Below are 27,326 nucleotides of genomic sequence, written 5' to 3' on the forward strand. Positions count from 1 at the left end.
GCACACATTTGAAAAAAATGGAGTTTGTGACTGACTGCTAGTTGCAACAGCAACAGCTTACATAATGATTTTGCTGGATGAACCCCAGAGATACTCAGTTTAATTGAAACAGAAACAGATGTTGGCAGAACAGTCTCACTTCAAGGTCCATTCAGTATCTGTTCTCTGGCTTTTGATTGAATCACAGGGTCTTCCTCGGCAAGCAGAATTAGCCAATTGTAGAATTTATCTTTTATTTCTTTATTTAATTCCTAAACCAGCCAAATTAACATCACATGAAAAAAATGCTCTTACAATAAAACAATTGTGAGCAAATATCATAGGGTATCCATGTCACAATAATAAAGATATTCAGTTTTATTCACAAAAAACCCCCAAAGGAAAGCAGGAAGTTATTGTTATTTTTAATGTAAATCTGAGATTTTAAACAATGAATTTATAAATTTTCTGTCAATCAACAAATAGATTGAACAATTAGTCATTTCAGCTCTAATTAACATGATTAATAAATACAGTCTGAGCTGCATGTGACACCTTCCCTCCCTCCTCCTGCAGCTGACGCACAGAGCTCACTGTATGTGTGCAAAATTTGTTTTTCACACTGAAACGAATGAAACGTGCTTCCTGTCCCACGAGGCCCGTCGACGCGGCGGCCGCCCGTCAGTCACTGAGCTCAGTTAGTTCTGTGTCACAGCACCTCACAACCCAGAGGGGGAACTCGAGACGCTGACGAAGTTTGACATGCAGCTTGTTTTACTTCCACTTTTTTTTTTTTTTTTTTTTTTTAGCCTCGGCAAAGAAAGAAAGAAAGAAGTGGGTGTTTGTGTACAGTCGAGGGCTCGCTGCTGAATTTCAATGAGTGTTTTCACGTCTTATCTGAAACTATTAGGCTCAAACGCTGACAGGAATCTAAACTGAAAAGTTGAGGGCTCAGTCAGGACTTTTTATAGAGCAGTCGCTGAAATGATTAGCTGAAAATTAATCATCAGTAGTAACCTTTGAATGTGAGAAGACCAAAGTTTCAGCTTCTTAAATGTGAGGATCAGTAGTATTTCCATTTTCCTTTGATTTATACTTCTGCTCCACCATAGAGTTACTGATTCTTTAGATCAACATACAAAACATATGAGGAACTTTAAAAATAAGATGCACTGTGAAACATTTAATTACCCAACAGAGTGTAGAATTAGAGCTGAAATATGCAGATGATGATCTAATTAACTGATCGCCGTAAAATTAATCTGCAACTCCTTTGATAACTGATAGTTTCAGCTACTGTTACGATTTGCTGCTTTTATCTTAAGTTACAGTAAATTGAATAATTTTGGATGGTGGGTAACTGTGATGGCATTTCTAATAGGTCTCTTACAAATCAAATGGATGGATTAATCAAGAAAACAACTGGCAGATTAATAAAAATGAGTAATAATAATGTAATGATATAATATATTTAACCCAACAGTCACCGGGACATTTTTTCTGTATTAAATACTTTTGATACTTAAATTTTTATGAGTATACTATTGTAACATTTTTAATTCGGAACTTTTACTTGCAACAGAGAATTTTGTGTGGTACATGTGGTCGTCATATTTTAATGCTTGGGCAGACGCGTCATTATTTCGATGCCGGGGACAGCCTTTTGTGTTGTATCTTGATGCAACAGGTTGGCGGTTAGGTTAACAGAACTACTTACTTAGAGTTAGGAAAAGATTGTGGTTGACATCAGTTGACTTACATGACAGAACAGCTCAACACTGATTTTTAGTTTCACGCAGGACATGAACACCAGTATCCTGGTTTAAAGTCCTGTGCTTGTTGGATGCATCCACCTCAAAGCGGACTTTCTTGCTCTTTATACTTCGTCCATTGCTCTGAACATCTAATAATTATGTCGGTGGGTTCACATTGCAATTTGTCAAAAGTCTGGTGCCTCTCATACAGTTGCTAGAGGGTGTAGTGTGTGTCGGTGTCTGATGCCGGGGGCCACTGACCGCGTGGCTTTTTGTTTGTTTTTTATGCCCTGGGAGTGAGATCAGGCTTACTATCAGTGCTTTTACATCAGTAAAGGACCTTGATACTTCCTCCACCACTGGTGAGGATTTACTTCTCTGTTTTATCTGATTGTAAACTGAACATCTTTGGGTTTTGGGCTGTTAGGTCCAACAGAAGACTCAAAAAACAGCACGCACATCCAGAAATGATAAATGCTAAATTCTGGATGAACAAACAAACAAAAACAGGTCAACAATAAGATAAGCCTGTCTTTTTCATGTCTGATGAAGGGCTGGTGCCTGAAACGTCACAAGTGGTGATACGATTAAAATTTCCAAAAGGAGCAGTTTCTGATGTGCAAGCCTGTTTTTGTATTTCTGTAACGTCGAACAAAAGAAGCATTTTGATGATGTAATTTTGGATTCTATAAAAATGTTGGTGTTTTTGCTTTTGTTTTTTAAATTCATCGACTAAATCAGTGTTTCCAAACCATTTTGGCTCATGACCCCTTAAAGCAAAGCTCTCCTAATCAGTTGCATATGTCGACTGATTGTGATGAGTTAATGCAAAATGGTTTATTTCCCTTGTTGTGTTTAAATTATGCTAAAATAATCAGAGCTGATGCCTTCTGCTCTGCTGGTCAGTTAGTTGGTCGATGTGCTCTAGTCTGACCACATTCTCATTGGTTGGACAATTGCTGGTGTTACTTTCAAAGTGTTTCTTCCCCCAGGCACTCTTGTGAAAATGCCAAACTGGGCGCAGCATTATTTTCAACTGAGACGCTTTGTTTGTGTCTGGTTGCTATGAAACAGAACATCCACTGAAGTGAAAATGCCAGAACAAGGTAGAGTACTTGCTCTGGATGAAGCGAAGGCTGAAGCACGTAGGCAGGGAGGACGGTCCCGCCGATCTGAGCAGATTCAGTATTAGTTTCCGCTCCAGCACTGCTGTTCTGCACTTGTAGATGATGTGACGGTTGGTCTTTGTGGTATTTGTCCCACCTCTTCGTCACTATGATTGGATGGGTGAAAAGTAAGAGTGATGAGTGGCTGAAGCATTTTATTCAAACATCTTTCAACCCTCAAAACCATCAATGCAGAATAGATGCTCACGCCTCATCACACCACTGGCATTAGTACTGTAGTGTAGCACCCTTAGGTCCCACTGCAACAATAGCATCAGGAAAACAAAAATTGCACTGTAGTTGATTTAGTTAATCTTGAGATAACATCCAGATATTTTTCCCCTTCGAACAATTGATTGGTCGGAGATTAGGTAGAATTTCATGTCAACCACGATTTTCTTTTGACTACATAAATTAACGAGGTAATTTGTAAGGAAAAAATCCCCAAAAATTAAATAAAAAATCCAAATGAAAGAGCAGGATTTTGTGTATTAAAAATATTTTTTCTGCTTTAATGTCCATTTAAAACCCCCTCACACTGAATTTGTGACCTCTATGCTGGTTAATGGAAAAACACTTGAGATGAATCGATAATGAAAATAAATGTTAGTTGCAGATTCTTCTGGGCAGCTTGTGATTTATTTTACTACATCCTTTACAGGCTTCACACCTTCCATGATTTGTGACTGCGAGGGAAGGAAATCATTATTTAGTGTTTCTTGGCGTCACTGCTCTGTATTGTGTTTGGAGTCTGGCTCTTTATGGTCTATTTTGGTGCAGGCAGATCTTTTTTTTTTTTGTTAGTGGGGGTTAAATCTATGTGTGTGGTCTGAAAAAGATGTAAGAGGTTATATTAACATTCACATTCATCCCCGCCTGCACCATTAAACCCCCCCCCCCCCCTACACACACACACACACACACACACATACACATACACACACTTCTCTACCCACCCAGTAGAGTTCTCGTTATATCAATTTTTCACAAGGGTGCCCACGCAGTCCCAATAATCAGTGGCCTCCAGTCTGCTGCTTCTTCCACCTACAGTTTCCTGCGGGGGCAGCAGTACTGTACAGCTACCAAACCACTGTCTTTGTCTGTGTGATCAATATTTCATTTGTTGACTGGGTGTTTGCAGCTTCGTCACGAATTATTACAAGGGAAGGAAGTAATGACTTCGCCTCCAAACATGTCCTCTAATTATTGTTGTTATTATTATTATTATAGAAAATGGGACAGAAACTCAAACAAATCCACATTTCTGCGTATAATTGTACAGCTTGTGTTTCTGTACAGCATCCTTCCCTGTTTTTATAGCCATGCATTATGAAAAGGCTGCCTGCCCAAAGCTCTGGTTAAGGCGATGTTTTTTTTAACTCATACCTGCCCTGGCTCTGTCATTTCCATTCAACATGCTGCTCATACACAACCTCCACCGCGATGCTTAGCAGTCAGCAGCTGGTCTCCACCCTGCAGAGAGAGCAGGACTTTGCGTCACTGTTTTATGTCGAGTGTTTTTAAGATGCATCAAACCATCTTCTTCTTCTGCTCTGCATGTTGCTCTTTATTTTTTGAAATGTTTCATTCCAGTGCAGATAGGATACCTGTGTGTGCCTTACTTTAATTTAATCATGTTTTTCTTGCATTGTGAAATGTTGCCTGAACAAAAGCAGCTCCAAGAGAACATGTCAATAAAATGTGTTTAAGTTTAAATCAGAAACTCTCTGATCAAATAATGAAAAACAAGATGACAAGACATTCAGTGTTATCTTTTTTAGTAATTGAAATTTTTGTATTAAATTTTCCAATAGATAAACAACATAATGCAACAAAAGAAAACATACTACAGTGAATGAGTAAAGAACAAGTAACAAACAGAATAAAGCAAAAATCAGCCTAAAAGTTAAATGTACAACAAAAAAGGAAGAAAAACAAAACAGACAACCTAAATGAAAATGTGCTTCTTCATTTATGCTTCATTAAAAGTAGGAATATTTTCATTCTGTTATGTTACTTTTAAACTGCATACATTAAAAAATGAGACCAGACTTCATATAACTTCCCTGATAATTATTATCCTTGCGATTAAAGATTCAAAAGCGTCGATTAGGGCCGTCCTCTGAAAGTTGGACATTTGAATCACCAGTCAGTGACCCCTCAGTCGACTGAGATTCCTTCAAGTCTAGCAGTCATGTTTAATTTATTTATTTGTCATTCAGTGTACAGTGCACTTCTGGGGACATTTTGGTCCCCACATTTAGCGACAGAGTGAGCACTTAATGTTTACACGTCGCTCTTAAGTAAGGCAGCTGTGGATACAGAGGCAGTTGCCCAGGGTCGGCGAGGCTTTGCCCAGTCAGGCTCTGAGACAACATTATCTTCTCTCCTCTGCTTGGAAGTGGTTAATTTACACATTTCAGTTTTATTGTCAGCATAGTTGGCTTGTTTACTGTACTACAGGAATGTTGCTGTCATGTTGAATGTCCCGCTGAACCCTGTTCAAACTTTAAAACTATATGAAAAATAAGAAACAAATATTGAACAGCAAAATCTGATTCAGCTTACATGACTGACTGTAGTACAGCCCTAGAGTTAATATTAACCATGAATCAAAATCAGGCTTTGTAGGACTCTTCCAGTGATGAACAATCTTTAAAGAGCCAGTAAAGCACAAATTTGTGATTGGACAGACCTGATGGTCGGAGAGACCTGTCTCATGATAAGATGACTGACAGAAAAAAAAAATCTCCAACTCTTATGACAATCAGTTAATTTTTTTTAAGTAATCTATCAAGCAAATATGCCAAGCATTTGCTGGATTCAGTTTGTCTGCTTTTCTGTTTTTATAAACTCAAGATGTTTTGGACTAAACAAAGACATGTAAAGATATTTGAACTTAAGGAGATTAAGAGAGGCATTTTTCATTATTATGTAACATTTTATTCATAATGTTCAAAGTGATGTCTCTAAATGAGATGTTTCCTTTCATACAAAAGGTTCAAAACATAAAGATATTCCGTGTACAACACCACAGAGTCCTTCATCAGGTCAGGTATCTGCAGATACCCAATACCTGCAAAAAAGTTGATTTGTAGGTGTTATTTTGTCTTAATTTAATTTCCTGGTTAGGTTCTGGGTGAAAGAATAAGAACATGGGGGTTGGATTGTGGGTGTTGGATGATAAGGTTTGTAATGAAATAAGAATTAATAGAATGTTTTAATGTTTTAATCCTCTGCTGAGTGTGTGTCAGCTCTGTCTTTTGCACCAGCTGGAATATGAGAGTTGCGTCAATGAGGTGTGGTTAGGGTCTGCGGGGCGGGTACGATGCACTTCCCGGTTACGTACGTACATTATTCACATTTTCTTAGCCTTAGTCACGCTGTTTAAATAGCCTAATTTAGCTACGTATATGGAAGCTGTTCATAAGAGGTGTAACCAGCTACAAACAAACTCTGTTCAGCCATTTGACTGTTGAGATATTTTTGCTGTTTGAAAATTACAGTTAGAAAGCTGATATAAACGTGTTTTTCCTACTCTGTTTGCTCATAAATACAATTTATAACAAAAAGAGTTACACATTAATCAATTATCAAAATGTCCTTGTTTGAGCACTATGAGCACATTTCAGTAGTTTTGTGGCTCCATGCTTGTCTCTTTGTGCGCCTCGCCTCATTCTCCATCTTTCATCCTCCCTATCTCTGTCCTTTTGCGTCGATTAGATTTGATAGAGCGAGCCACTCCAGCTCTCAGTCCGACTAATGTGAGGAAGGAGAGGGAGGGAAGTCACTTTGCGCTCTCCTCTAAGCCAGCTGATGATGATGGACTGCAGGGTAATGGGACACTCTGGGTATGGCGGCAGGAGGGGGGGGGGATTCCTCTGTTCTGCATCATCGTCTGAGCACTTCCTGTTCTTTCAGTCATTGCTTTCAGACCGGTTCATCTCCCTCAAGGCCGTCTCTTTGTACGGGCGTGTCTACGAAGATAAAGAATGTGTCAGATGCTGACAGTAACCCTTATGGCCACTTATTGCACGGGTCAGCTGCTGAGGGCTGCAGAAACGCTGCGTCTCCTTCGCAGGCCGCAGGAAGAAAAAAGCTGAGATAAGATCAACAGATTTCCCTGTAAAAGATGACAGGGAATTCTGCGGTGCTCGTGCATCGCCCAGCTGTTGTTGTGACTATTATAGGAGGAGACATCCTGGTGTAATAAGAGAGCTACGGTCACATGATTGCATTTTGTTTCAGTGAGTGACACTGATGTGGACCCACAGTCAAAGGAAAGGAAATATTTTTACATCTGTTGTATGAAACTGTAATACAAAAGAACAAAGAAGTTAACAGTAATCTGCATAATACTTCAGTTTACTGCCATATAAGACAAAGAACAGTGAATCATTGCATCTGAACCAGCAGGATCTTGCTTCAGAAATAATTTAAACAAAAACTCTTGGAAATTTCTGTGGAGTTATGCTGGTGTTACATCAGATGACTTTTCAAGTGACTGTCTGTGACTTTCACTGTCACAGACAAGTTTTCAGTGTGGGAATAAAATCACAAGTTTTACCTCTGTTGGTGCGCGCTCTCATGATCTCAACTGTTTGGTGTAAGGTGGTCAGAAAACTCAGTCCGAGATGTCTTAAGTCAGTCTCTTTAGTGCCTTACCGTTCCAGCAAAGTCAAAGATGCTTAATATTATCATAAGTTTTAGTCATGGCTCGTAAACGGTGAAGAATAGCTGCGCTCTCTCCAGCACCAAATTAGAAGCAGCAAACCAGGTAGACAGTAAACATGGATGGGACTCTGGGAAGGCGCAACAATGTGACTAAGTCTCAGTTCTCTAATACTGTTCTTAGAGTGTTATATGTTGTCTTCTGAGTTCTTGTTTTGTCTTAGCAAAGGTTAATCAAGTTATTATTATACAAAACCAACTAAAGCATTTAATTTCTGCTAGAGTAATTACTGTAAATATAATCAAGATGTCCGAATTGTTAACCATGAATTTTATGTTTATTAATTATTATTATCCAAACTAGTCGCCTCTGCTCTACTGTAGAGGGCTGCAGTTAACTATTATTTTCCTTATTGATTAAGCTGCTGTGCTGCACAATGTCAGGAGCAAGGTAAAGTCACACTCAAGGTCATTTTTGTCCAACCAACAGTATGAAACCCAAAGAGTTTGCTATCACATAGGACAAAGAAAAGCCTGTCACAGTGTGGAAGCTTGGGATGTGTGTTGTCTGCTTGAAAAAGTACTGAAACAATTGATGAAATGTCAAAATAGTTTCTGATGAATCGACTTGTACATTTAAGTTTCCATCTGCTTGTGTTTACTGGAAAATGTCTTTGCTAGTAATCAATGTGAGAATGCATCAGCCACTGCGAGGGTGTGTTTGATGCGCTTGCACACAGCCGGGCGTGTACAGCAGTTCTAGTGGAGGTGCTCGAGTTACATAATCTCCATCTCCCTCCCGCACAGTGACGGGGAAGAAGGGGGCAGCTGCCGACTCCCATCTCGTCATCCTCAGCTTGCTGAGGTATCTCTTCCTCCTCTTCCTCTCCAAACACTGCGTTTGTTTGTGAGCAGTCCACATCCAGCTGGCAGTGCACCCAGACATCAACCTGCTATCACTGTAGGTCTGTGTGTGTATCGACAGCTTGCTCCACACTAACAGGTACATGACTTCAACCTTTAACACTTAAAGCGCCGTTTGTCCTAAAACGGGGGAATGAAGTGACTTGCTGCTGTGCTTCATCATCGCTGGTGGACGCCCATCTGCCCACACACGGTGGTCCACTGGCATTGTTCAGGCTTGTTGCTGGTGTACTGGTGTAGTGTCACGCATACTGATGACACCTCAACCCTCACAGATGCTGTTTTTGCAAAACAACTTGTCCCCCCTCCCCTCAAACATATATCTTTGATGCAACTAGGGAAAGCTGGAGCCGAGCCGCCAGGGCCGTCTGAAACACGTGGACACTGTGCATATGGACTCTGTGAAAAGCTGCCATTGATGGCTGCCATTTGGCATGTTGAGGCCCAGCAGGGCAGGCTGTCGAGCAAAATATGAATGTGTTTCAGGCTAGCACCGGCGGGGGGGTGGGGGTGGTTGGGGGGGGGGGTTGTGTGGAGCCTGTTGGGTATTTGTTGGCCAACAGGCAGAAGGGGTCTCTCGGGGTGGGAGGGGGCTCCAGTGCCAGGGAGATGCAGTTGTGCTGCTGCTCCATGTGGGTTGAAGTTGCCACTTATCTGCAATGTAATGTTATTCATTAGACAGGCAGGGGTCTACTTCCACACACAAGTATGGTTTATTAGGTCCATTTCCAGGGGTGGGTTGGCACTCCAGCTCATTAGCATGTGTTTGTATCCGTGGCTATGTCCTCACTAATAATTGTCTGTCAGACGCCTTAATGGAGCTGCAATGAACTTCCCCTCCCACTGAGCGACCCCCCCCTCGGCCACAGCTGATGGGTTGTAAATTCACATCAGGTGGGCGGCACGATCTAGAAGTGTGCACGTTTCCTGTGCTGGTGACGTCACTTTGCACCTCGGGGCGCGAATAATCACATTTCCCACTCGTCTTCAACAGTGCAGAGAGAGGAGTGGGCTGGAAGATGCAGCGAGCCAGGGGGTTTGCATTAAAGATTCGTGGTTGTCATGACAGCGACCAGAGAGGAGACACTGACTCCCTCGCCTACAAACTCCTGCTTAATTGACATGTACCCACCCACTCCGGCCCCTCCCAGCCCGATTCTTGCACAAATGTCACGTTGCACGGATCAAAGATCACGAGTCGGCCACCTTGAGACTGAACCTTGATCTGCATTTCAGATTTTGTCTGTTGCACTGTTGTTAAGCAGCACTGCATCAGGAGAGAGGGGTCAGGTAGATGAGGGAGGGAAACATGAGTAAACAAGATGAAGATCAATCTCTTTTATGATTTGACAGAGTTGTAATGTTACAGCCACATCTTTAAGTTATAACTGCGGAGTGTATTGCCTCATAAATGACTAAATTATTAAAGAGATGCTTCACATGCTTTTGCTTACAGCCTACTGAAGCATAATAAACCTCTCAGGCAAGTGGTTCAGTGTGCTGTGCAGATTCTTGGTCATTTTTAGGGCTGTCCCAAATACCAAATTTGGTGCAATAAAACTTCAGTGAAAAATATCAATCAATCAATCAATCTATCATTTATTTGTCGTAAAACTAATTTTCCATGTTTCTGGATGGTTTTCATAACCCATGGTTCCTGGTTGTGGAATGATTTTAACTGTCCACACATCCCGACCTCAACAAGACAGCTGCATGATCAGTCCTCCCACAACGCAGGCAGCGACTCCCCTTTGCAGCCGCTTCTGTACAGTGTGTACCAGTGATCCACAGCAGGAGCAGGACAGCACCTCTTGTTCCCACCATCACACATAAGAACATTTTTTAAACACCAGTTTTGAGTTGACGCACCTAAAATAATGTGACAATAGCTACTTCAGCCCTTTTTACGCAGAGGTCGTGCGATAGGGCTGCTGAGAAGTCCCTTCTTTATGTCGCCTTTGCATTTTTACACAGAGCCAAACAACAGCAGCATCATGCTGCTCCAGTGTGTCATTTTAAACAGCATGCTGACACCTCAAAAGCAAAAAAGGCATGATGGGTGTGATATGTAAAACAACAGTGTTGGCCTGTAGTGTGACATATTGTGTTCCTGTTACATGGCAGCTGATCTTGTACTCTGCCCGGAGGTTAAGGAGCTCCTGGACATCATAGTTTCCCCAACTGGCAGACATCTTTGTCCGCTGTGCCTCTTTTTTGAGTTAGCTGCTAACTGCTATCAGCTGCTTTTTAAACCTGCTGGCAGTGGGTCCCATGCACAACGCATCACTAAAACGTCAGGCTCGTCACGTCCACGATCCTGTCCTGTCAGCTGTCTCTTACAGACACAGACACTGTTGTTTCCTCCCTTGCCGGCTTTAAGGCGTGACAACTCTGCTCCCCATTCCGCAATCAGACTTTTTTTTATAGAACAGCGAGGCGGAACAACAATGCAAAATTCCCACCTTGAATAGTCAGTGTAAAAGGGGCTTGTTGGCATGCAGGTCGCAGTAACATTAGCCATAATAGTTAGAAAAAAAAAATACTTTGCAAGACCACTCTGCTGTTACTTACAGTTTTCAAGTGATTTGTTAAGGTGGCTGTAGATTTGTGATATGGAAGTTTCCTTTGGCAAATCTGGCACTCAAACTTTTTGGGGTCATCTTTGTGAATTTGTAAACCACACCAGATGTTTGACTTTTTTAACATGATGCTAGCATATCTGTAAGCCTGCCATGTGTGGTCTAACTGTCGTAGTGACAAAACTAGGCCTATCACTAAGTTAATATGTCCTTGCTTAAGAATATTTAATTATTCATGTTGATGCATAATGAATTATGTTGGATTACTATTTCTTAATTTATGGGCTATTTAGGATAAGGATTTGGACATAAGTTACCATGGCAACTATCCAAGCTTTAAAGCATTCACTAAGCCACGTAAATTTTTTGTGCCATTTATTGGTTGGAAGGAGCTCTAACAAAAAGATTTACAGTGTGACTTGTCTGCAGAATGTTAAGCACAGTATTCCGAAGTTTTGTCTAAGACCGCACTTGTAAACAGTTTAGCTATAAGTGGGACCGTCTTTGTGTTTAGTGCCCTCAAACTGTGTTTGCCTCAAATTTCGTGGTCATGTTTTCATCAGAGCGCTCTGGTTTTCATCACCAGCAACATGCAAAACATTTGTGTACATTCCTCGTATTGTTTCCCACGTGGTCAAAGGGCAATTACACGAATTTCATATGGCATCTCGAAGCATCCGCAGTAAAATATGCAGCGTAACATCACCCAGACCACTTTAGCAACCCCAACAGCCATAATAAGGGAAATATGAACGACCCTATAATCATTTCCTGCTGTCTTAATAACTCGGGCACTGTGCATGGAATATTTTTTATCCTTTTTTTTTTTAGGCTGCCTTGTCCCTTTCCACTGATTTGGGTGTTTCCTGTTCTTTTCCATGCTCCAGAGCTTCACTCCATGGGTGTCATTCAGCGTGAGGGGTCCTCTTTGTGGCTTGTTATGTAAGAAATGCAATCCGATCCATAATAGCTTACACTCTGGTCTCCTACCATACACAACCACTAATAAGATTTTTGTTGGGCAGTAATCACTTGCGCCTCGGTTTGCCAGTGTGGTCTAATACGAGACATATGTATCAAGCTGTGCAAACAATGAAGCATATGCTCGCAAAAAAATCTACCTCCAAATCTTCTAACCACTTAAATAAGCATTTATTATCTCAAATTGGTTTTTGCAATAACAGACATTTACTTGAGGAAGCTGTGAGGTCGAGTCGTGGTAACCCGTGAGGGAAGCTTCGGGATCCTCTCTCTGTCACTGCCAGGAAAACCCAACCTACCTGATTCTTTTTATAGGAGGGCGTTCACATGATCATTTATATGCAGAAAGACACACATACCTTACCGTCAAAGACATAAACAAACACCCTCTCTCTCCTCATGAGCCTCAGTTGCTGTGTTTCTGCTGGCAGGGTGCCTTTGTTTTGCTCCACGGCAGCGCAAGGAGGGGTGGGGACGCATTATGTAATCCGTGGCGTGTGCCTGGGATGCAGAGAGAGAGAGATGGAGAAGGGTGTGACTGTAGTAACACACACACACACACACACACACACGATGACATAATCCACTGACCTCTTCTGTGGCCCACTCATGTCCACCCCCTCCTCTGAGTATTCCCGGCACCGCGCTGTGATTTTTGGGAACCACAGATGAACATCCTCTTTCACCCTCCATTAACGTTTGTGCAATCTAGGACAAAATTGTTACCATTGGTCCTCGAGGACTCGTCGTGTACTGTAATGTCATATGCAGGGCACAGAAGCCACAGAGGGTTTATTTTTCCATCTAGTTTCCATGGTCATGGGAGGCAGAAACATGCCGGGCTTCTCCAGTAATCGCCCATTTTCCTCTGCGGTCAGTGTGAGTGTGTTGCACACACAGTTGCACTTAAACATGTAGAAGGCACATTGTTTTTATTTTTACTGATTTACACAAAAAGCAGATTGGTTTAAACTACAACCCTGATTCCAAAATAGTTGGGACGCTGTGTAAAATGTAAAATAAAGTAAGAATGCAAAGATTTTCAAATCAATTTCGACCTCTGTTCAATGGAAAACATTTGAGAGGCAAGATATTTAATGTTTAAACTGAAAAACTTTATTATTTTTTTCTAAATATACACTCATTCTAAATTTGATCTCTACAACCTTTTCCTGTAACAACACTGAGTAAGTGTTTGGGAAAGTTTTGAAAGTAAAATTTCTTTCTCAAGACTCACCAGTGGGCCCCCCAAAATCTCCAAGATTTAACGACTGTGTGGAGGAAGGAACACTGTGAGGGATTTGTTTCTTCATACAGGAAGTGTCCTGAGGCTGGCATTGCAAACAAGGGCCTCTCCAAATATTAAATAAATTTCAGTTAGCAGGCTTTTTTTCTCCCTGTGTCATTATACTTTATTGCACACAATGTTTATGGGTAGAAATGTTACCTTTTCATTATCAGTGTTTTACTGAGGTAATACCAGTATCTGGTCTAAATTTCATGTGAATAGCTGCATTGAAAAAAAAAAAGTTTTTATTTATGTTTTACACGGCATCCCAACTTCTGTGGAATCAGGGTTGTAATTTTTCATGTTGTTAAATGCTTTTGCACATAAGAAACTGATTACTGCAGTTTACAGTAAACAAAATTGTCTTGTGGTGAGCAGAATATGTTTCACAGAACAAAAAGTGAAAAGAAAAATAGGACAAAATACAAAAAAGCTGCTGGATTTCCTCAAACAAAAAGTGATTAAAAAAGGTGTTAAACTAGAGTTTGCAATGTAAATATTTCTTATATCGAGGGAATTGTATTATTCACAAACAGTTTTTTAAACCAAAGAGATACTGTGCCCTCAAACCACCACTTCACATGTGTCCCCCCAGTATTGAAACAAAGTCCACGCCACTGATGACAGCACTAAGAGATACATGCGTTAAACTAATGAGCCTTGGACGTGCATGTATGTACACACACTCCCACAGCCTGTGGTAGTGACCCTGCAGGAGCCTCTCCTCCACTGCGTACAACCCATTCACGCCACGCTGAGCCAGCGTATGTAATTAATATTGATTACAGTAACACACGGTAAACACTGCGCCACCTCCCACACATCCATATGGTTTATACAGAAACAGGTTCTTCACCTGATGCATTGTGGGTGAGGACTGTGACGTATAGAGGAAGGTCCCCGAGGGGTGTAAATGCTGTTTAAATATGCAGATTGATCAGTGGGTGACTGCTCGCTCTGTGATAATGAGAGTGAACTCACCGTGCTGACTTGTTTGCAAACTTAACCTGAGTATCATACATACTCTTACTGGTATTTCTGTAAGTGGATGTGCTTGCCTGGTTGTGTTATTGTGTGCACACAAGCCCCCCCCCCCCCCCCCCCAACTCATAATTACAGTAGTTTCCATAATGGAATAGTGCACTCTCTCTGAGCTATGGAAGAATATCTGTTTTTCATTTGAAAGACCTTCATCGTGCTGCAGCCGTGTGGGAAGCATCCCCAGTATCATTAGTTACATTCTGCACTGCCTGCGCTGTGCAGCGAGACTCTGTGTGCATCTGTGCTGAAAAAGCTTTCTGTTCTTGTCTTACAGATAAAATCGAGGAGGCGCAGAAAGAACTTAAAGACCCCAAAGGCTCACAGAAAGGTAAGAGATGTTTTATCAAGACCCTGAATGAAAAGTTAATACTTTTTTTTTTTTTAAGAAGAAATAGGTGAAATGTTTTCTCTTTTATTTAAATGGAAGTTTGTTTAAGTAGGGTTTCGTTCTTGTTCAACACCTGGTAGTTTAAAATGAACAGTTTAACCTAGAATAGGTTTCTCACTAAATACACAAAATAAATGTAATTTACAAATGTTAATGATTTTATCCCTGCAGTATTGGTTTATCGGAATTTTGATAATTTATTTTTTTTAAATTGAACTTCATTATTGATTTTTATGTCCTTTATTTACCAGTGAGTGAAGTTAAAGAATAATATTTACTATAAATACTTTTTGTAATAAAAAAGTTTTATTTAGCTTCTATATGCCTGAGTAAATATTTTAACAGTAGCAGGGTTTTAGGTTTGTGGTGGTACAAACTTTGTTTTAAATATCTTAATGTGCTCTTTTGTTTTAGCAGTGACCCGTCAGTTCTAAATTTTAATTCACATTCTGCAGAAAGTTAAATGATTACACTGCAGTTAAATTATTTTCATCACAGAGATAAATCTTTATCCAGAAAACTGGAAAAATTGTAACATTTCAAGCCTTAATCATTTGAGAAAATCACTTTCTTGTAAATTAAAGTTGATGTAAGAACCTAGTATTGCAGTACACTACAGCAGCGCCATTGTGACACACATGAGGAACATTTTTCTGTTGTTAAGTGAGTTGTTATGTAACTGCATTCAAGAGAAGAATAGAAAAGTCAGTTTGTTTGAGCCGAGGCAGCTTCGTGGTTTCTGTCAAAGCTGATCTTAAGTCATGGCTGCAGCATTGTCCTTTTAAAAAAAACAAACATCCAGCTTATTTGCAGGACATGCAAGCTTTGATTGAATCATCCACTGTAATTGAGGCTGGGTGGAGACGCTAAATAGAAAGAGAACAAATAAGAATATCTCAATCCCCCTCTCAAAGTACAGGAGGTACTAATGTCCATGTCAGAGGTTAATCCCTCTGACAGCCGCCTTTTAAAGGAAGTTAAATCTGTCAGAAGCTCTTTCACACTTTATCATTAAGGCACTATCTTATCATTAAAACCACAACCTCCATGTAGTGATATAATAGTTAGAGAAAGGAGGCAAATAATATCAAGCAGAATTTGCTGATTGGATGATTTTTATTTTTAGCCGATGATCGCCTAAACAACTGTTTAACAATAAAAGTTGCAGCTGAAGAAAGACAGTGACAAATGTTTGTTTGTGAAGTGCCTTTTTTATGATGGAAAAGTTGTGGTGAATCATGGAATCTATTTTGCAGACTAGTTGTGGGTAGGAAGAGCTAATCCTTTTCCCATGTCCTTCAGCAGCAGTTGATACAAATCTGTTCCTCTGTCAGGCCAGTCGTTAAAAAATCACAGGGTTTGCTTTGAGAGCGTGTTACATTGGGTTGTGTGCCGCTTTAAAATGGTTGCATGTTTGCATGGAGAATGGATTAACTTATGTAAAGACAAGGCGTTCCTCAATCTAATTATACTAGAGACCTTGAAGGAACCCTGACCTCATCTTGGGAAATACCTACACAAGCCAGGAAACTGTGACAGGGCGCTGCTAACCTTATGCAACATGTCCTTAAACACACACGCATGAATCACTGTGGCAGGGCCAACTAGACAAATTATGGGACACCATGGTATGGGTGCGCCCTTTTCAAAACAGCACTGCTTTATTGTTGGAATGCAGTTTCAAAAGCACCTACATTCCCCGATCAGCCGAGCCTCCGTACCTCGACAATCTTATGTAATGAAGCGTGGGCCTTTGTGGTGTTAATCACACAGCAAATAAATAAAAGGGTGACGTGTCTAAATTATAAAATATGCCCCCATCTAATTTCAACACAAAAGTTATTGAAAAAAAAAAAACTATAAAAATAAAAAGTAAATGTGTTCAGCTTCAGTAAAAGCTTTTCAGAAATTCAATGTGGAAGATTATGCTCTTTATCTTTTGAACACTCAAACAGCTGTCGAGATTTTGTCTTATATAACATTTATGGATGTTATATATCAATTATGCAATTGCACTGCAGTATAATTATTCAGTATGTTCATCAGCATTAAATTGCAGGTTTCAAGAACGACTGAATGGCTCTATAAGGAAACAATTCAAACAAGAATAATAGCTTTGATTCAGTCTGAAAGTTCAGCAGTGTAAATTTGTCACCATACACAGCTGATAGAGCACAGAATCATTCAACTTGAATATGCTTAAAGCTTTAGTTGGTAACTTTTATAACAATAAAGTTTTTTTTAATCATATTTACTGAAACTGTCACCATTATCCACACAGTAGGAGCCCACATGACACATATTTGTTTCAATATAAAAGAAACATAAAATGATGTGAAATACAAGAGGACTTTTCTTTTAGTCCAGTGCTCCACTGACTCTGAGCTTTAGTGCCACAATTCAAAGTGATAATTTATTAGGAGTGGTTAAATTTTAATGTTTTGTAATGTAAATGTCTTGCCTTTTATTTAGCTGTTAGCTAATGCCAGCCTTGGCTGCTGTGCACTGCACACCAGTGGTGCCGGGTGGGAACTAAGTTAGATGGTGGCACTGATTATTGGCAGTTACCACTGATTTGGCATCCCGGAGGTGAGACAACGTTGTGACCACCCTCTGGTCTCACCCCATAAAGCTCCGCTGAGTAAGCAACTTAATTTTGATCCACAAACCCCCTGTAGCATTGTTAACTATGTTAGCACCACAAGCAGTTCTGGCACTGCTAACAGAGCTAACAGTGATGCTAAAGGGGGTTTGTGGCTCAAAATTTAGCCACTTACCCAGCGGGGCGACCTGGGGGGAGATTGGAGGGCGGGCACAATGTTCCTGCAGCAATGTTGTCCCACCACACTACTGTTACTGGTGGTAGTTGCGAATGATCAGTGCCACCATCTAACTTAGCTCCCACCCAACACCACTGGTGTGCAGTGCAGAGCTGCCAAGGCTAAGTTAGCCAATCAGTGTAGACCAGCGGGCAGGGAGTGGAAACTATGTTTCTGCATGTTAACATGGCTAGGCAGTTGTCTGTCTCCCACCAGTTCCAGATGGTGCGCGGTGCAGTAAACTGAAGGGTAGCAAAATTAACCCAAAGACCAGCATGCATAACCAGTCAAAAATATTCTATTTAACTGTTTAATGGTCAATTATTGAAATCCCTTGAGATGTATAATCTGTAAAAAAAAAAAAAAAATTCATATTCCTCTGCCTCTAATGGCAGAACTGTTTATATTGGCCTACTGCATATGGCTGAAAACAACAATCTGAGCCAAGGAGTCTCAAACACAGCTGTCATCATGTCAATCACTCCTCATGAACTGTAGTCAAACTGTCAAACTAGGCAGCGCTGATCAAATATGAATTAAGATTGCGTTACTGCATTGCGTATCTCTTGCCTCAAATGGTTTTAGTGTGCTGTTTAGCTATAAAATGAGAAAGTTGGTCCAGCCAGAGGGCAGTGCTTCGTTTCAGCTCGACTGATTCCGACATGGTGGCCACAAATTTTCACATTTTACAGCTAAACAGTACACTAAAAAATTTATCTGAAAACAGTTATGGTGAGAAATAGGCAGTGCAGTAACAGAATCTTGGTTATTTGAACAGTGCTGCCGAGTTTGACAGTTTAACTGAAGTTCACAAGAAGTGATTGAGATGATTGACAGCTGAGTTAGGGACTCCTTGGCTCTGATTGGTTGTTTTCCCTGTGCTGCGGTAGACTGTAGCAAATACAAAGAGGAGGAGAGACATGATTTCTTTTCACAGATTATTGTCTCATGTTGTACTGTTTGAATATAGTGACAGTTTCAGGAAATGTGGCAAAAAAATATATTTTGATAAAAGTATCCAACTAAAGCTTTAAACATATTTAACTTTTCACAATAGCAATTAATAAAGGTTGTCTAATTCAATGATACTACTACTACATATATAAAAATAATTCAAAATACTGTAGTTATAAGGTAGTTAACAGTACTTTGCTTTTTTGGCTTAAGAAAGTAATATTATCTCTGCAGAGAAATGTTGTAAAGCAACTGTGACTAATTAATGAGAAGAATTGTAATTAGATTTTATAATTGATCAGTTGGTGTTTATCAATGTGTGTTGAATGTCGAACATAAAATAACTTGTTCATTTATTATTGGGGAGAAAAATATTTCTTCCACGTGCTTAACTGTAAATGCAAACTAGGAATGAAAATTTGATTAAATATAACTGATATTAAAATGTCTGTTATGTAAAAAAAAAACCAAAAAAAAAAACACAAGACCAAGTGCCATAGCTTGATGGGCTCCCCTGTCTCCACAATTTTACTAATTTGGAAAAAGGCAGTATGACTAAATGTCTAAAAATTTTGACCTCTAAATTAAATACGATATGCTGGAAATTATCTGCAGTCTATTTTTTTATTTAAATGCTATTAGTTTCATAAGCCAATAACAACACTTTAACAATGAAGCACAGGAAAGAGACTTCATTTTCTCAGAGGGGACTTTAGAGCTCACTCTGCCCATATGGTATGTGAGTGCTGGGAAAAGTTTAGAGAAAGATGGTGTTGTATTAACTGTGCTTTTCTGTCTCTTTCTCCCATAGGGATATCTGAAAGCAGTCGGAGAAATGCAGATAACATAAAAGGCCTGAAGAGGAAAAAGGTTGTTGCAGAGAATCGGCTAGAGAAAATTCCCAAATCTCCGGTAAAGAAGCCTCTGCAGTTAAAAACATCTGAAACTGCACTCCACGGAGCATCGGCCACGAAAACTACACCTTCTTCCTGCTGCTCCTCGGCCAACAGTCCTTCCCACAATCCTTCAGCATCACCCATTGGGAAAATAGACCCACAGTATGCTCAACCAGTTACAGCATCCCCTCACAAGGGGTCACCTTCCACCGACGCTGAAAGGCTGAAGCAGGAAGAAACATCTTCTAGACCACCATCCATTGAGCCCACTGATGGTGAGGAGGGCTTGTTGAGTAAAGCGTCACAGCCCAAAGACAGCAAGAGCCGAGACCCCAGCTTTGAGGGAGACCCTTACCACAGCAGTGCTCCGCTTGATGTTTTACTCAAGGCCATGGAGCCTGACTTCAGTACACTGGCTGAGAGGAAAAACTCCTTGCAGGTCACAGCCATTGGAAAACCAGCCTCCACCCTTAATGCTCAATCTAGCGGTGAATTAACAATGCCAGCTGTCAATGTTGGTCTCCAGAACCAACCTTCCCATATGCAGACTTATTATATTGACAAGCAAGGAAACTTTATAGGCATTGCAGCACCTCTACAGGGAAATGTGCAGACATCTCCACAGGGCACAGCCATGCAGTCCTCTCCGCTCGCTACACCGCATTTTATGCCTGTTGCTTCAAATCCAGAAAAGCCCAGCTTGCACATGAGCTTTAACACTGGACCATCCACTATAACCCATGCACCTGTTCCCTCAGGCTCCAACGCTTTGCCACAAAGCCAACCACCAGTCGTGCACACATGCCAGTCCCTCTCAGCAAGTGTTCCCAGCACCATTCAGGTCCCAGTTACACCTGGCAGCAACCAAGTTCAGATGACCACTGTAATGAACTTTGGTGCTGATCAGGTTTCAAAGGACCAAAAGCCTAAGAAGCCCGGAAAATACGTCTGTGAATACTGCAGCCGGGCGTGTGCAAAACCCAGCGTACTGCTCAAACACATCAGGTCTCACACAGGAGAAAGGCCGTACCCCTGTGTTACTTGTGGCTTCTCTTTCAAAACCAAGAGCAACTTGTACAAGCACAAGAAGTCACACGCTCATGCTATAAAACTGGGTCTCATTGCACGCTCTGAATCTGGAGGTGGATCGCTCTCTCAAGAATCTGACAAAGCCGCAGGAACGCATTCAGAGGCGGAGGAGAGCGGTGACAGTGACGAGGATGGTAGCACTGCAGACTTGGACCCAGACTCATCACAGAGCAGTGTGGCAGCTTTGTCTGAAAATAGTTTACAGTGTGCAGGTACAACCCAAGCAAGTCAAGTGGAAGTGGACTCATCAGGTGTATTTGAGTCCGTTAAACCAGCCCCAGGTCAGAGGGCGCATGAGCCCAAAGTGACAGCTGCACTTCCAAAAGTCGTTGTATACCCGGTTAATGTCTCCCCTCTGAGGGCAGATAGTCCAAGAGTCACATGTGCAGCACCTGAGCAAGCGGCTGCACAACGGCAACGAGAGTTTCAGACTGCCAGCATGAGATCAAGCCTCACACTCCTCTCATCTCTGAAAGAGGTGGATGGCACAAATCCCTCACTAGATACTGTGAGTGAGGATGAAGACCAGCAGTGCAAGTCTCCACTGTTAGGCGGACATGCTCAGCTTCAGAGGCAACAAGCAACAGACTTTTCTCAACAGCAGCAGGTCAAGTGTCTACTAAGCCCCCGCAGTTTGGGAAGTACAGATTCTGGCTACTTCTCACGTTCTGAAAGTGCCGACCAGGCAATGAGTCCACCCAGCCCATTCGTTAAGATAACTCCACCAGTGGACATTGACGTCGCTAAGAACACCCTTCCCACCCTTCCCACTGTCCCTCCTGTGGTTGCCACAGTAATGCATGTAGCAGCTGAGCAGAAGCCACGAACCACAGACGGACAGATGCGTCCACCATTAGAAGCCAAGGCACTCTCTCTGGAAGAGCGGATTTCAAAGTTGATATCTGATAATGAGGCAGTAGTTGACAACAAGCAGCTGGACAGTGTGAAGCCAAGGAGGACATCTCTCTCAAGGAGAGGTAGCATAGACTCCCCAAAGTCATACATATTTAAAGACTCTTTTCAGTTTGATCTTAAACCAATGGGAAGAAGGTCAAGTTCCAGCTCAGACATCCCCAAGTCCCCGTTCACTCCTACAGATAAATCAAAGCCAGTATTTCTTCTCTCTGTACCTTCTCAATATCCGCCAATGGATTGTTTGCCAATAACAAGAAGTAACTCTATGCCTACTACACCAGGACACTCTGCTCTTCCTCTTAATGTTCCCCCTCTCCCCCACCCTCTGCGAATCTGCCAGTCATTTGATGACAAAATTAGTTCGTTTAATGATGATGTCTTTTCATCCGCCCCATCGACCCCAAATCCAGCGATACATTCTCGAATGTTGGTCAGACAAGCAGCGGTGGAGGATTTTACCACAAGTGAGGGGCATGGCCTCCCTACTGTTCGTTCCATGGATGAGGGCTATCATGGTCAGAGCAGTTCCACAGAGCTGATGCAAAGGAGTAGATCTTTTGAGCACAGCCAGGACAGAAACAGAAAGCCTCAGCAGAACAAAGGCACAATGTATGAGTGTGAAACGTGTCGCAATCGGTACAGAAAGTTAGAAAATTTTGAAACTCACAAGAAGTTTTATTGCTCTGAGCTTCATGGTCCAAAAAACAAGCCAAACACAGTTAAAGAAACTGATCAAGATGTGTTTCACGTTAACATAATGCAGCCCATAGCACCCAGATCAACTAGTGGCTCAGGGATACTTGATCAACAGACATCAATTAGGAAGAGAAGGAAAATGAAAAGTGTTGGAGATGAGGATGATCAGTCTCCTACTGACACCATTCCACCTTGTTCGGTTAGTTTTGAGCTACCAACAGCTCTGGCAAGTCGGACATTCACTCAGCATGCTGTAATAGTAGACATACAGCCCAAAAACAACCAGACAAAGCTACCTCAGATTCAGCTCGTAGCAAGAGGTATTAATACTTCAGACTCCAGATTGTCACCAATACGAGAGACCCAGATCAGCACCTCCAGTAAAGGAGACTTGCAACGGCAAGGCAGTGGTACTTCAGTCATCAGACACACCAACTCTCTCAGCAGACCCAATTCATTTGAGACTGACTCTATCGACAGGGCCTCTCCTGTGGATATTTTAGAGAAGGATTCCCTCAACAAGCTCAAAACAGATGCAATAGCAAATGTCTCGGCTGACAGCTACCATGAAAAAATGTCCAAACCCAAGAGTGCTGACTATGGAAAACAAAGGAAGGAACAATGCACTGATGGATCAGTAGCAGCAGTTGGTGAAAACACCACTCCCGTCCATCAGTCTCGTCTGGTTCGTCAAAATAACATCCAAGTTCCTGAGATTTTGGTCACAGAAGAGCCTGACAGAGAACATGAAACACAGACTACTGAGCCAGCAGATAAGCCTGCAGATCAGTTCAGCTGGCCTCAGAGAAGTGAGAGTTTGTCCAAGTTACCAGCAGAGAAACTTCCGCCAAAAAAGAAAAGAATTCGTCTTGCTCAAATGGACCATTCCTCGGGTGAATCCAGTTTTGAGTCCAGCCTCTCGCGAAGCCTCAGCAGGGACAGTAGTCTTTCTCGATGTTCCAGCATCTCAGCCTCATTTGACAGAGACGAGCCATCCAGGTCTGAGAGTCCCTCTAGGGGGGAGTGTGTCAGCAAAATTCCAGAGCCTCAAGGTTTGCCAACAGCCTTCAACACCCTCGGTGTGCCTGGAATGATGAGGCGTGCCGCATCTGAACAGATCACATGTACTCAACCCTCCGTGGAGATTTCATGTGACTACCGTAGCAAGTCCTTTGACTGTGGCAATGTATCTCCCAGCAGATCTCTGTCACCTGCTGGCCAGCCAAAAATTGGACAGATCTCCCAAGTTGCCCAGGTGCCACTTATTGAAAGGAGACGGGGGCCATTAGTTCGCCAAATGTCTTTAAAGATAGGGCCCGAGAGTCAGCAGCCTGTTCGGAAAGCTGTCATACCACTAGATAAACCTCCCATTACAAATGTAAGCTCTTTAACTCAGAATAGATCCCAGCAGATTCATATTGCCAATAGACGCACCATGGCTCAGCCTTTTATCCTGCATACTGGAGAAGCACCCTTGCAAAAGAATGAGCAAATGGTGCAAAGCATTAATTTGGGTAGCCCAGCTCAGCAGCCTCAAGTCCATGGCCTTCCACACCCTTGGCATCAAACATCAAGGGTTCAAATATGCCAAAAGATACAACAACCGCTGAGCCAGATCTTAGTTTGCAGCGAGAATGTCCAAAACAAACAAGCCGACTCTGAAGAAAAGAAATGTTTTGTGCCCAAATACCAACTGCAGTGTCCCGCTCTGAGAGCAAGCCAAACATTTTCATTCTCCAGCACACAGGGGACTCAGATAGCCTTGCCAGTTTTAACAATACCTATTGCCAATCCAATATTGAGTGTTTCAAAATCGTCAGATGTACTCCAAAATGTATATGTTGGTCAACCCAGTCAACAGGCCTCTGAGATCAAGACACAGACTGTTGTTTTGTCAGGTGAACAGCAAAGGGACCCTTTTGATCAGGCCCAAGCAGGTACTACACCACTGCCACAGATCCTCATAACTCATGAGCAGATGCACCCTGCCCCCTCTGTGTCCAATAAAAATAGCCACTCATCCACTCACAGTGTAGAGAGTGGTGCTCATGCTGTACCAACTGCAAAGAAGGACAGGCCTCCAACTCAAACAGTGAGCACTCATAACAATACTGGAGAACGAGCACCTTCTCTTGGGTCATTACATTGCACACAGAAACTAGCATCAGTAACTCTTTGCCCACAGCAGGAACCCACTGCCTCAAGTAAACGGATGCTGTCACCTGCCAACAGCTTGGACATCTACATGGAAAAGCACCAGAAACGAGCAAAGGATGAGCATGGTGTGGCCTGTCTAACTGATGGCAGGTCAGTCAATTATCTTAATTCCAAGATGTCAGAGGTCACCCGACAGCGGAAGCTAACACTTGTTAGGCAGGTTTGCACAACTGAGCCGGTAGACAGTCCCATTGAAACTGAGGCCCCACCTCTGCCACAGGTCAAAACAGATGGTGAGAAGGACTCACAGGCTACTGATGATGTTAAGCCTATGTCACCTGACAGTACTGGGCTGAATAAAGACACAAGCACTGTTATACACGAGGAGGCCGGCCCTGCACTGAATACTACACCTGGCAGCCAGGGCACATCCATGCCAGCTCATAACACTTTGAAGCCCCAAGAGAAAGCTGAGGAACAGAGATGGACTCCTGCCAAATCTCCGCTTAGACCTTCCAGTTTCCATGGTGGTCAGGTAAAACTGACCACATCTGTGTCTGTGGTTAACACCAAAGACAGTCATCGCCTGTCTTTCCCCAGCCTGAAGACTACCACCACCTTCACATGGTGTTTCTTGATGAAGAGGAAATCTCTTCATGTTCCACAGACTGACCTGAAGACTTCTGCATATGCTGTTTGGACAGTAAGCCCCAACAACCATAACCCACTCGGGTTGCCCACCAAGGTCGTCATGTCTCTGTTCGACTCCAAGCAGAGCTCCAAGAAAATACACTACACCTCGGCCATAAGAACCAGCGGGAAATCTGACATCTTGTCTTACTCAGGCAAGCTGAAAGATGTCATGCCCAGGGTAAGAAATGCAAAGGTTTTTTTTGTTTTTTAATATATTGCTGCCTTCTTTTTAACCCAGATCAATACATCAATCACTTCCCCCTGCAGGTGCCAATAACCCAGAAGTCTGCATCAGTTGAAACCAGAAGTAAAGTGCTACCAGAAACTCAGGCCAGCAATGAGTCAGACAAGGATGTGGCATCTAAAACAGAACCAAGACGGGTCAAAATATTCGATGGCGGGTACGATTTGTAAACGATTAATTCATTTTACATTACATTACAAATATAAATCTTATTTGCTTGGTTTTATGTGTTTGTCTTCCAATTTCCTGTGTTTTTGATGGTGCTATTTTGACCCCACAGATACAAATCTAATGAAGAGTATGTTTATGTACGTGGGCGTGGACGCGGTAAATACATCTGTGAGGAATGTGGGATCCGCTGCAAGAAGCCAAGCATGCTACGCAAACACATCCGCACCCACTCTGATGTCCGGCCATACCACTGTGTCCACTGCAACTTCTCCTTCAAGACAAAAGGTTAGACCTTGGTAGTTTATCAGTGTTCAATGCTACAAATCAAAAACCACTGCACCTGTACTTCTGTACATATGCCATGATGTGATAGAGATGCTTTATCTATAAACAATATATATATTCTCAGGTACACAAATAAATACACCTTACACTGAATTCATGAGGAAAACTTAGTTTTTCTCACATGCCTCCACAATGAACAAAGAATCCAAAAAAGGCGAACATTCTTGATGAATTTAAGTTGTAGTGGTCCATGTTAACTGAATAAATGAGTTGTATTACTCTGCACTAGTTGTGTGAGAGTTTGTAATGGATGTAATGGATGTTTTGCTTTTGTTAAACTCCCTTTTACTCTAATTCATCAATAATTATCTCAGTTTTTGAATTCACTCTGGAAGCATTCAGGAAAAACTGTTTTCCCTAATTCGATGGGGGGTGTATTTGATAAACAAATGATCAATTTATAGGTGAAAAATTCCTTTAGTGAACTGCACTATTTGTGGTGGTGGATTCATGTACACCATGACAATTATGGTACCACAATTTTAAATAAAATTATATTTGCAGACACTCATCTTATATCTGAACACACAATTTGTTTTCACCCAAATTTACATTTGAAACAATATATTTTAATAGCCTTGAACTGCCACAGTTCATCTTCATCCTTTTATAAAATTAAAGATGTTCTTTCACCATCTCTTAAACCAAGACAGTATGATTCACCCTTCTTCATCGAACTTGCCTACCCACGCCACACTGCAGAACAGTACTCGGTGTCAGAGCAACCCACGTTCATTTAAAAATGTCTTTATCAGTTACTCACCCTTTACATACAGCTTGCCCAAAGACCGCATTCTCTTACGTAAACTCCTTCTGTGCTATTGTTTGAGCTCTACCCACCTGCAAGACCTCACTGCCTCTCTTCTTGCAGGAAATCTGACCAAGCACATGAAATCCAAGGCCCACAGTAAGAAATGCATGGAGATGGGGGTTCCTGAGGGTCTCATTGAGGATCAGGATGCAGAGGACTCAGGTACAGTGCTTCACTGCACAGGCTTAGCCTAGAAGGAAAAACAGGAGGATTGCTGTGTGCTCAAAAGCTTAACAAACAAAATGAACTATTCTCTGTAAATTAAGGGTTTTATTTACAGTTAGAAAGTGACTTAATACAGACAGGTCCTGTTTGCTTTGGTTTCAAACAACAGGATTGCCCTTCTTTAGTTTTTTCTGTTCATGGCATGAGATATAAAACACAGATTGTCCCTGCTTGTGCTCTGTTGCTATGTCGATCAATAGCTTTGCCATGGTCTAATTAGAAATTCTAAATGCAGCTTCTTCCTCTGTTAACTCAAAGCGCATGTGGGCGGCATGCACAGCGTTTAGAAAGAGGAAATTGCTGCATCTAATTTTAGAAAAAAAAGAGAGAGAGGAGCTGCCTGAAAGCATTCTATGGTCCCAGTCTCTTAAGAGCATATTTGTTTTTCCTCCTCTGCCTGCGATGGAGCTCAGGGGCGTATGGTGGTCTAGGGCGTATAGCACTGCAGCACAAAACATCACTGAATGGTATTTATAGTGGTGGATTGTCTCTCTGTATGGAAGGAACTCGGAATCTTTAATGAATGAAAGTGGTTCAGTG

General features: G+C 41.8%; 1 protein-coding gene and 1 long non-coding RNA gene across 9 annotated transcripts in view; one reads left to right on the forward strand and one right to left on the reverse strand.

Moving 5' to 3' along the window:
- Positions 1–27,326, forward strand: part of hivep1 (HIVEP zinc finger 1) — a 72,687-nt gene that overhangs the window by 42,737 nt on the left and 2,624 nt on the right. For all 8 annotated transcript variants that reach the window (XM_033637464.2, XM_033637461.2, XM_033637459.2 and 5 more), the window contains 5 exons: positions 14,658–14,711; positions 19,356–25,168; positions 25,258–25,391; positions 25,515–25,690; positions 26,622–26,723. In XM_033637464.2, the coding sequence (XP_033493355.1) occupies positions 14,658–14,711; positions 19,356–25,168; positions 25,258–25,391; positions 25,515–25,690; positions 26,622–26,723 (6,279 nt within the window). The remainder of the gene's footprint in view (positions 1–14,657; positions 14,712–19,355; positions 25,169–25,257; positions 25,392–25,514; positions 25,691–26,621; positions 26,724–27,326) is intronic.
- LOC144467331 (uncharacterized) lies at positions 57–26,675 on the reverse strand. Its single transcript, XR_013493598.1, has 3 exons — positions 26,591–26,675; positions 12,414–12,555; positions 57–4,372 (listed from the first exon to the last, which is right to left on the reverse strand). It is a non-coding gene; the product is annotated as an uncharacterized LOC144467331 (long non-coding RNA).

The sequence above is a fragment of the Epinephelus lanceolatus genome, chromosome 16, assembly GCF_041903045.1.
Source record: "Epinephelus lanceolatus isolate andai-2023 chromosome 16, ASM4190304v1, whole genome shotgun sequence".
NCBI classification, from domain to species: Eukaryota; Metazoa; Chordata; class Actinopteri; order Perciformes; family Serranidae; genus Epinephelus; species Epinephelus lanceolatus.